The sequence below is a fragment of the Metopolophium dirhodum genome, chromosome 8 (genome assembly GCF_019925205.1).
Source record: "Metopolophium dirhodum isolate CAU chromosome 8, ASM1992520v1, whole genome shotgun sequence".
NCBI classification, from domain to species: Eukaryota; Metazoa; Arthropoda; class Insecta; order Hemiptera; family Aphididae; genus Metopolophium; species Metopolophium dirhodum.
In genome coordinates, this window is record NC_083567.1 from 5,157,666 (window position 1) to 5,169,943 (window position 12,278).

Genomic DNA, 12,278 nt, shown 5'->3' on the forward strand with positions numbered 1-12,278 from the left:
AGACACGTATAATACTAACAATAATTAACCGCCTGTTTAACGATCTATTATATGTATATTATAATACAATAACACTATATAATATAATTGTATAACATTGTGTAGATCGAATAATATTATACAATATATAAATATATAATGACAACGATAATATTATTATATAATATACAGTATACACTAAATAACACCATAACTTCCTCTAACACTGTTAGTCGCTTCTCTAACTACTAATATATTGCAGCTACAATGCTATCATAGGTACCTATGATTTATACGCTTACATTATATTTTAACTTGGCCAATATTATTTTTCGTTTAAACTTATCTTCACGTATACACAATATATTATAGATACTCAATACTTTAGTTTCACTCCTTATATACATACCACCTACCTACCGATTTTATTATATTTACTAATACTTACTTTAACTATATTTTATATATGTATATTATGAGGTCGGGCTATAAAAGTTTTATTAAAATGCAAAACAAAAATCAATATTTCCGTGACATATATATTATACTATCCGTTTATTGGTTTTATATAAATTAGATAAATAATACAAAATTCCAGCCGCCCGACTATATAACTCGTATACTTAACCTATGTACCTATTGAATATTAGACATTAGCTTGTATATACCGGTTATCGTATAACGAGCTATCTTACCTCAAGTTTGTCGTGTATAAATATAATAGCCGACCCGATCTTGCTCTATGGTGTTTTCGACTTTTAAACACGTGCAATAACAAAAAATAAATACAATTATGGGTGCGGCGGCGTTTCGCGTTGCACAATTTTCGTATGCAGAATAAATATAAATTACTTATAATATTCCGTCACCGCGGTATTATATAAATTTAATATTTATAATATATAAACACATTATACGATAAATCATTTTGTAGTATAAGTTCACCTATTCAAATTATTATGGATATCCGCGGTCGAGCGTATTCGCACAAATTATGGTCGTTAATTCGAGATTAATTACACGTTTATCGTTTTTTATTGCTTTCCCGTCGACGCAAAAGCGTATGCACTTTTTTTCGTTTTATACGTATTCCATAAATTCTCTGCGTCTATACGTCTATTCGGTCATGACATTCAAACCTTCGTACTCAATATAGACAAACGCGTGTATAGTATGCGAGATCATAAGGATTATTTTATCTGTATCTGCAGATCAAGGATTTCGTGTACAGGTACGAAGATTGTGTTTTTCATAGGTCCTCGTCTACGTGCAATAACCATACGATTTGAATTTACGAGAAAATCCCCACGACGATTTAACGGAAATTAATAATATATAATTTCCTTAAGAGAAATACGCAATCGTTTACAATAATATGACACACGTTTGTCTATACGTTTTATTTTAGCTCCATTTAATAACTGACGAATTCGAACAGTTTTAATTTGTAGTAAGAAATAGGTACTGGTACTCGTTTACGTACCCATATAACATATACGGTATTATTTTAACATAATATATTATTACGATAATTAATTTATGCTGTTGACTTTATTACTCGCCCAGATGACTATTAAATAATTACTTACCTATAGTTTATTTAAAAAAATTCAAACAACATTAACGACTACACATACACACACACACACAAAAGGCACAAAATATAAAATCCAGAGATTTCTGGTCGCGTCGTCTCCTATTAAAATCTCTAAATTAGTTAATCGTGCATTTAGGTATAATATTATGATATATAAACCTGCTATACGCATACCTACGTGGGTATATAATATAATATTATTATATACGATATGTTTTCCTCTCGCATGTCTCGGAATCGAACAACTTTTGAACGTATAATTCTGTTATAATAACGACGTGTGCGCGTAGTCTCGCGTAATGTCATCAACCCGTCTCGATAGATTTGTCAAGGTTGCTTGCAACAGCAACAGCGTAGGTACCCGCGATCGGCCTATCATCGTCGTCGTCATATTTTAATATCATATAATGTTATTATTATTATTATTATTATTATATTTACGGAGGAGGAGAAGGAGGAGGTCGTTCTATGAACGATAAACGCGTTTTTCGAAATCTGTCGTGTGCCAGCTATTCGGTTAAATGTAGATCTCGGGACCCGATGACCAATGCGCCACATGGTATCATATTATTATATCCTCAGTTAATTTTTCCGTACTGCATAATATAACATTATTGTATCGGTTAAGACGTACTTATTACAGTATAACATGCTTGCCATAATCGTGTGTGTAGATACGTCAACGTTTTGACAGAGTAGTTATTTACCAATAAATTAGTGTCAAATATATAATATAAAACCTTTAAATAACGCACAATATATACCCACCGCGTATAAATTCGAATATCTACGGGAAAATATTATTATATTACTCGCTTAAATACGGTTATAGACGTTATTTATGTCCGCACGCTGACCACGGTTTTTTTATTCTTCATTTCGACTTGCGTTATTATATATAGTTACCTCCACGCGACACCGAAGCGGCCGCCATATTGGCTGCGCGGGCCGCACGTTAATGGTACCTACTTATATATATATAATACTAAGGTATACATATAAATGTATATACCGACTGAAGCATAACGATTTGCCGACATTACACACACACACACACACAAACATATACGACGTAAATAACATAATTTTACAGCTCTCGTGATTAGACGTATACGCAATACAATAATATATTATTTTTCCTCGCACGATGACAACACCCCCGTTGACTTAAACATATTATTATTATTATTATTATACTTCCGCTTTGAAACCTATATACATTATAATGTATAGAGGTACTTTCTTCTTCACTCATCGCAGTAGGTATATATTATTATACAACAATAGGATAATATACTAACATGGCGTTTGGTTGAGGGGTGTTTCGCTTGCTGAAAATTAATACAATAATGAGACGCATTGATAATATACCTAAATATATTCTTTTCGCGCTCATCAGCGGCGCCATTTCAATTCTAAACGAGGCCGATAATGTTGTAAATTTTTATACACTCGCATATTACCATAATATTATATACTATAATTGTTTACTTATACTCATACTTTTCCCCAACTTAAATTACGTTGCAGCGATGCAGTTTATACTTGACAGTTTGATTTTTGAGCATGAAAAAGTGCTACGTTAATGATATTATAATGCATCGTGTACAAATATTTATATTTTATCGCAGGCCAACTATATCGTTTAAATTGTTATACTGTCCTTCTTCTCCCTTCAAATGGCGCTCCTGATCCCTGCAGCTCGCATTGTTGTTAAATATCTATTAACGCTTTTGTGTAACAATAATGTTCTATTCTATATTTTAGTATATAGGTAATATGTATGTAATTGGGTTAAGTTCGCGCGCGCATGCATAAAGAAAAAAAAAATAGTACAAAAACGACCTCGGCTCGAGTTTTGGTTGAAATGAGTCCTTGGCCCGGAGTTGGGTATACGCGGTGCGTATATATAATATGGTTTATAATATATATATATAATATATATATATATATATATATAATATATAATTTACTAGATATAAGTGTCTACGTAACGCGCAGGCGCGCTCCAATCCGTTTCCTGCGGAGAAGAGACCGTAACAGCGCTGCTGCACGCTGCGATCGTGATATTAATAAATCTTCGTCATTAAATCGATCCTCCGCGCACAGATATATCCGTCATATAGAAGAGATCGTGTTCGATATCATAGTAATAATACCTATATTGTACCCCTGGCGCAGTGGACGAAACGATAATGGAACGCCTGCACTTTAGTGACACGTTTTCACGAGACGAGACTGCATTTTTTATTTTCATGAATATCTTATCGTCGTTTCTGTGCCAGGGCGAATTTCGCCGTATCAAATTTTATCGCATCCCTATCCCCCCCCCCCCCCCACACACATGACCTTTTTCCAGAAAAAATTATAAGCGTTCCCTCGACAGTCTATATAGGTATATATATTATTTAATATATACATCATGTGCGTATACTATAGTCTCTAGCTGTCGGGTTTAGCAGCGATCGACGTCATTTTACGACCAACTGCGTTTTACGATCCTCCGGATTATGTTTTCTTTTTTTTTTATAATATACAATTTTTATCGTCCCTTAAACCCAGTCGAGTTGTTAAAAACAAAAACTGGGTCAGCCGTCATTTTTCTCGAATTATTCTACTAATTTCATACACACACAAGATATATCTTTATATTTATATGATTGAATTGCACGAGGGGCGCGATAACGGTTTTTTCTTTTCGTTATTGGTCGGTTGACCCTTAAATACAAGCTAGCTATATATTAAATATACATTTGTGTGTGAGTACGCGTGTACACAGTCGGGGATCGGTTAAAAACTCAATTTTCCAAATGACCAGTTGCCCGTAAACACACTTATTATTTCTATATATATATATTATATTGTATACATAGAGAGAGAGAGAGAGAAATATCAATTCCGAAAGAGGGTACTCTTCGGGGCCGGGTATAAAATATCTTTTAAGAAGATTGGAAATAAAATCTTTTCTACATATACACAACAATGGACCTCATCGCGTATACATGTACACAGACCGTACACTCGGTTGACAGCTAATAATATAACGACGACGACGACGACCCTCGCGAAAAATGATATGAAATAATATAAAAGACCTAACCTGCCTATAATATCGTACTCGCGCGCCCCAGTAGGACGTGTACCCATATAGGTACATGTGGGTATTACGCGCGCGCAATATAATTTTCGTGCCGGCAGCAACTCGTACACGATACACGCGTGTGTATAAAATATGCATACGTGTGTGTGTGTGTATGAGTGAGTGCGAGCGCGCGCGCGCGCGTATATTATTCCAATGGGCATTCCGGGTAATGATACGCTATACAGTCTAATTAGCGGTGAAATTTACATACCGACGGTCGTTTCTAGTGCCCACGCATCACGAACTGCGTATATATAGCGTACATCGCGCAGTTGTTGTCGTCGTTGTACCTATTATTTATTTTATTATTATTATCATTTTTTTATATTCTTTTCGTCATTATACATATATATAGAAGCGTTATATTATACATTGTTGTACCTATATATATATATAGCCGTATATAGGTAAGTACACATGTAGTATAATATATATAGCCATATAGGTACCCGTTCCGTTATTTACTTATAAAAAAAATTTGTTATTAGTGTTTTGGTACAGTCGCAATAATAATAGTATACCGCGTGCACGTGTAGGTAGCTATGTATATAATATATATATATATATATATATAGATAGGTAGAGTTGCAAAAGTTCGAAATGAGACTGCGGAGAGATCCACGCATATTATATATATACATGTGTGTTATTATAACTACTGCCGCAGCGTTATATTACATCTCTGGGACGATAGTTGGTGAAAAAAAAAAAATAACGAAAAAAGAATATTATACGCGTATGTGTGTGTGCTCTCTCGCGCGCGTAATTACCCACAATACGTGTGTACATTATAGATGTAAGTATCTATCTATATAGCGATATAGGAGTTCGTGATGCCGGGACGAGATAATGGCCGGGTGCCGGGTTATATTGTGGCTATTAATTTGGAAAGGAGCTGCTGCTGCTGCAGCAGCGGTGTGCAGTATATGTAATATGGAAACAGCCTACTTATAACGTGAAATCGAATACGATAAATATATAGACGCGCGCTCGTGTCCATATAGTATGTGTGTGAGCGTGAGTGGGTATTATACCGTATATATATATTATGTACGCGTATGTAATGTAGAAAAGGGATTTTTCGTCAACGTCCCAACGGCTAAGACACAACAACGCCGGTGCAAAGTGTAGGCATATATTATACTTATATTGTATATGCGCATTTACCTAGATCAGACTATTAATAATATGTACAATATAGCTGCGGTAATATATATGCGCTCGAGACGAGGTCGTTGGGTGCCAGTGTTTTTTTTCTCGGAAATTTTTTTTTCCGTTTCTTTTTTGGCTTTCACACTGCAAAACGCTTACATGCATCTTACCTATATAATACCTATTACCTATATCGGCGCAGCATTAGCACGACGTGTGGTTAAACGGTTTTTTCCTCCTCCGGATAATATGGCAGCGCGCGACGACGTGCCGTCACACCTTTGGTAATTAAAATATTTTTAAAAATATAATGATAAAGAATTCTTTTTTTGACTTTTGGCCGCACGCCGTGTGCGTGATCCTTCTCATCTATCACTCACTCTCTCCGCCAGAACACCACAATGGTAATATATTTTAACAGAATAATCCGTTAAGATCGCTATGGAGTCGCCCTGCAATATTAATATATTACAATATTATAACATAACCACGCGTATAATAATATATATTCACAATATTGCTGTTGCTGTGCCGATGTATCTGCCAGAATGTATCTGGAAGATATGACATATTTATGTTTATAAAATGTGCAATTTTAGTGTAAAATTGTCAAATCCTCCAAATACATCCTATATAATATATTATATGTATAATACAATATGATGCTACGATTATAGTCAATCTCTGATGCCACAATTATAGCTGGTATACAATAACGACAGAAAGCACGGTTCAATATTTTGATGATGCAAGGGTTTAAAACGTTGCCTACGACAAAATTTTGAATTAATCGACCCTGCACTGTCATATTGATCTGCAAGAGAATAAAATATTATTACCCGCCATTATTATATAAATACTATTATTGTAATACCGATATTGTTGGTAATATTATATACTCCACCCCACGTCACCCGCGGATAGGGAGGTCTACTGCTCTGTCGTCGGTCGTTTTCAAAATTTAAAAAAAAAAACGAAAAATTGTGTGCCACGCGTGCTTGCAGATCTCCTTTTCCGAGGGTCTTATAATAACGTGCATCATGTTATATTATCGTATACTATACGACACTTATAGGTACCCCCAGTGGCGTAGCCAGACATTTTGTAAGGGGGGGGGGATAAATATACAAATAAAATATGTCGTTTTTTATACACTTTTTATTTTTTTATCAATCTTGATAAAATTCTAAGGTCAACACAGTCAATGATGGGGGGTGGGAGCTATAGACCCTTAGCCCCCCCCCCTGGCTACGCCACTGAGTACCCCCATATACATACATGTATATATAGATTGGTGGTGGATTCGGGACATTTGGCTGTCATATCATAACGCGTACCTATACCTACTAATATATCAATATAATTATATATATAATAATATGTTGTGCATACACGAGTTTTTTGTATTTACACGCGTGTGCGCGTTGTGTGTGTTTGTTTGCAGAAGGACGAGAGTGCGTGAACTGCGGAGCCACGTCGACTCCATTGTGGAGGAGAGACGGCACCGGACACTACCTGTGTAATGCGTGTGGCCTCTACTATAAAATGAACGGGCAAAACCGGCCGCTGATTAAGCCCAAGAGACGTCTGGTGAGTAATATCGCCACCATTGTTCGCTTTTGGCGCTCGTTATATTATATTATATTATATTATGTGCCCGAGCTCCTCGCGTGTATATCATAGTGTGCGCTCGTGCGCGTGCGCAAGCCCGCGTGTGTGTGTGTGTGTGTGTGTGTGTGTGTGTGTGCACAATGAAATTATTGTTCTGCCGCGCGTATGCATATTATTATGTTTAATATATAGGTACAATATATTATATTATATATATATGTATATTATATTATTATAATATGATATAAATTTACCCCGACCCCGAGAAATCGCGTTGGAATTTAGACGCGAACGGTTGACGAAAAAAAATGTTTGAAAAAAATACCCGACGGTCGACGAAGAGAGACACACCACGGATATCATCGATCCGGTACAGTTTTATCGAATTATTATTATGGTGCTGCCCGGTCTGCGCGGTACCTATGTGGCTATATTATATTAAATTATTTATTATAAATGTACGCGACGAAATTTTACGAGAATTCGCCCGCCGCCGACCCACGTGTGCCAGCTCTAACGAAGGTCGTCATCGTATTTACCGACGTTTTTTATTTCTTCCAGTATAATATACTTTTTTGGGTATCATATATAGGTATTATACTCTCTAACGACAATAATACATATCAGGCATAATATGCGTTTGTATAACTGACTGACTTACGTCTGTTTTGCCGTCCGCAAAAAATGTAAATTCGTTCTATTCAAACAATATTTCATGTTCCACGTGCCGGACGACAAAAACAAGGTCCTAATTTGTAATATATCTCCCACTATCCCCCCGAGCGACACACGCACACACGCGCGCAATATGTTATTTCCTATTATATAATATTATTCTATATACATATAAATTATGTTGAATTTATGAATAAATTGTCCGCGCGCGAGTTTAAAATAAACCGTCTGTTAAGTATAATTTAAAATATTTAATGTTATGCGCTGTATCATGGCACGGTATTCTAAATACGAGTAACGACCCGACGGTCGTGCGTATCTAAAAAAAAAAAGCGGGAAAAACGTTACGAGAAAAATTCATCCCTCCGCCACCTGCTTATATGATATGATTATAAGTTATAACATTTTCATATCATACTTTTGTAAAACGATCATGCCGACGGTAGAAAATTATAATATTGCGTCTTGTACATAATATACTTGGCAGTGCGTCTGATTCGATGTGTGTTTAATATATTTCGATTTATCTCGTAATAGAATTATTATATGTTTTCGTGGTCGCACCTCACCTACTATATAATAATATATTATCGGGTGAAGCGCGACTGTCAGTGTCGGAGGTGGCGGCGAAGGCGAAGGCGGCGTGTGGCGTATATCGACCAAACTACGGTTTTATATTGTATACAATTATATATATTTTTTTTTTACACAGCTCGAAAATATGCGATCGCGAGGAGGGTGGACACACACACACACAAATACGCCATAACAAAAACCACGGAAATTAAAAAAAGCAAACGTAATCATCGCGCTATACTATTCGGTGTGTAGAAATCGAACCGTCACCGCGCCGGGACCGCCTATATATTATATTCGTATATTATATTGATTTTTCCTTCTAACACGCTGTATACGCGACTATATATTATAATACATATATTTTTTCTATGTTTGCGTGTGTGTATTATATAGTCCCCCTGTATATCTGTCTGTCTCTATATATATATTATATAGCCCTGCGTTTCCTATGTATTTTACACGGTCGCGCGCCGGTGGGAAAGCTGTACGAAAAACGAGGGGCGACAGCTGCTGGGCCCGCGGGGAGTAGCCATGTTCGAATTCGTCCCCTTTGCTCGAAACCCCGTTTACTTTTTTATTTCTCTTCCGTGTGTTTTCGTGCCCGACAACAACCGGTTACCACGGTCGGTTACCCCTCGCGACCATCATTTGACGCGTATATATAATATAGGTACTGTTCATTATATTATATTAGTCAACATCACCGTCCAATCGTCGGACTAGTCGTACATAAAGCGTCGTGCTGTTTAATAATCATATACGATGGATGTGTATAACACGCGCGTGGGGATTTCGTTAAAAAAAATTCAAACATAGGATTTTCATCGAAACTCGCTTTAAAAGTTTGCATGCACCTATGATCGTACTTACGCTCGTTTTTCTAACAATTATACACAATATCATTTGTTTAAAAGTATAATACAGATATAACTGGATAGATTTCTTTTCCGTAACCGAAAATGTCGTGTAGAGAATTTCTCTCACACATTTACTATAGGTACAAACATCTTTCGAACACAACCTATTTTATATAATAATAAAAAATACATATTATATCGTGGCGGAGTCGAGCGCGTTATTATTTGTTATTATTATTATTATTATCGTACGATCGCTGGTCGGAGCACGAGGTATATATAGTATGCCCGACATAATAATATATTATATTTATATCATCGTATTATAATAGTCGTACAAATTTGTCTCGCCGTGTCACCATTCGGTCGGCGTTTTTTCGCTATTGCACGCACACGCATAATATTATATACGTAAATAATATATAGTCATAATAACATGTATTATATATTTTTATATACAATTTTTTATTCATTTTGTAGTGTTCCATACGTGCGTAATAATATATGATATTATAATACGCCGCGATATCGGTTAAACCTACGGCGGCCGGGACCGACCTACTATATACCGCCTCCTCTTCCCCTGACCGCCGCCGACCGAATTTACATATAATGGGAGCACCGCTGCGCTATACACACACACACACACATATATATAGGACTTACGGGGGACGTGTACACGATATTTTGTGTGTGTGTATAGTTTATATACATAACGGTCGGCTACATCGTGTTTGGAGCTGAGCAAGTATATATAATATAATATATATCGCGTGCCAGAAAAGCGCGCTCACTGCACAACACTTTCGGGTGTCTCTATACCTATATAATATAATATATTGTAACGTCGTATATTATAATATGGAATAAATAGTATCCGAAAATATGAATTATTACCGTCGGCGTATAACTGCAGCCGCACCTCCTCCGTTCTTATTTTTTATTTTCGCACTCGTGTCAGACGGTATATATACGATATACAACGTATGTATATTGTATATATAGGAGTATTATATTAATATAATATATTATTATAATATGATCGTCGCCGTTCGGGCGTAGTATGGTTTTCGTTTTTCTTTTGAGTTTTGCAGGGCCCTCTCGCCCCGCCGCAATCGCGAGCGTTACTGCGGCGAACGTTAAAATAATATTTTAAATGCACTATAATACCGGCGGCCGAACGATCCGTTTTCAATGAAAAAGTTCAATCAGTTTTTTTTCTCTCCGCAATAAAGTATATTAGTTAAAGCTCCACGTGAATTATTATAGTTCGACACAATAATATAATAGGTACAACACTCGAAATCCGCAATATTGATTATTTATCACGAGTCACATCGAATCGTATAACCTAATAATAATTTTTTGTGTAATAAAAGTGGACGATGGTCGACGTTTCCCATATAAAAAAAAAAAAAAAAAAATAAGAGCGATTATGGTTAGTTTACTCATTCTGTATATAAATATATAAGTGATTAATATTGTAATAATATTATGATGAGGCCTATTAGGCACCGGATAAATAATCATATTATATTGTACACGTTTAAAAACGCATATTATACGTCCCGGTGGTACACTCCCCACGGAACATATTATACCGCGCATGTCAATCGAGCCAATCGAGTGTTATCAACATTTCTCGACAGTCGACACACGCATTAGTATATAAATATAAATAGTGTAAATGATAACAGAGTCGTGCTTTATACGCTGTGGCCACTGATACTGCGCACTTCACACATATGTGAATACGGTTTCGTTACACCGAACCAACATATTACTATTATATGTATATACATATAAATGTTTATGCTGAAGAATTGTAAAGTATATTAGCTGGTCGCGCGAGAAGGGGAGATAATCCGATTTCACCCGAACCAGTGGTCCAAACAATTCAATTTCTACACACTTTGGCCGTTTTATTTTATTTCATTTCGTTCGTAGCGCAAATAAACTCTCCGCCGATTACGTCACTGCAATTGGTCCGCGTCCGTCGGCGGCGACGATAATAGGCATTTAATTACACACCGCGCGATGTATAATAATATATTATATTAATTGTTCCGATCGTCGGGCAACGAAATCTTCGCGATTTTCACCATCTCTACAACACAACAACATAATTTTCCATATTCCGGCTGGACGCGGTGCGATGATGGGGCAGTCGGTTTTCGTCCGGCGCGTTCCGGTGCGTTTCGCCCGCGGTCCGTCCGTTCTGCCCGGCGCGTCCCATTGTCCGCTTTTACTTTTCGGCGTTCCTCGGCATAATTTATACAATAATAACAACAATTATAATACATCGCTACGACACGCATAATATACTTTATGATACGCTATTGAGCATCGAAAAATGGCGCGAAATCACACCTATATATAATAATATATACAAAAGGCCTTGGGCCAAGTTTTGATTTACGAATAATCACTATTTTCGGATCTGCATCGCATCTGCGCATCCAGCACATTATCGCTTGTATGATACTCATCAGTGGTACTTGTTATAAAACTATCACCAATACGCATGTGCATAGTTCAATTTGTTACCCAACTATAGATAACAAAAATTAATTTTTTTAAACTTTTCATCTCAACTATATATTATTTCCTAGCGTCCTAGTCAATATAGAATTCGACTTAGAAACTTAATTAGTTAATGTATAACCGTGTTGAATTAACAGTGTTC

The 12,278-nt window shown here is 36.3% G+C and overlaps 1 protein-coding gene across 2 annotated transcripts in view; it reads left to right on the top strand.

Moving 5' to 3' along the window:
- The window catches only part of LOC132950186 (GATA-binding factor C), a 59,933-nt gene that overhangs the window by 26,955 nt on the left and 20,700 nt on the right, over window positions 1–12,278 (top strand). For both annotated transcript variants that reach the window (XM_061021461.1, XM_061021462.1), the window contains exon 4: window positions 7,315–7,460. In XM_061021461.1, coding sequence (XP_060877444.1) covers window positions 7,315–7,460 — 146 coding nt within the window. The remainder of the gene's footprint in view (window positions 1–7,314; window positions 7,461–12,278) is intronic.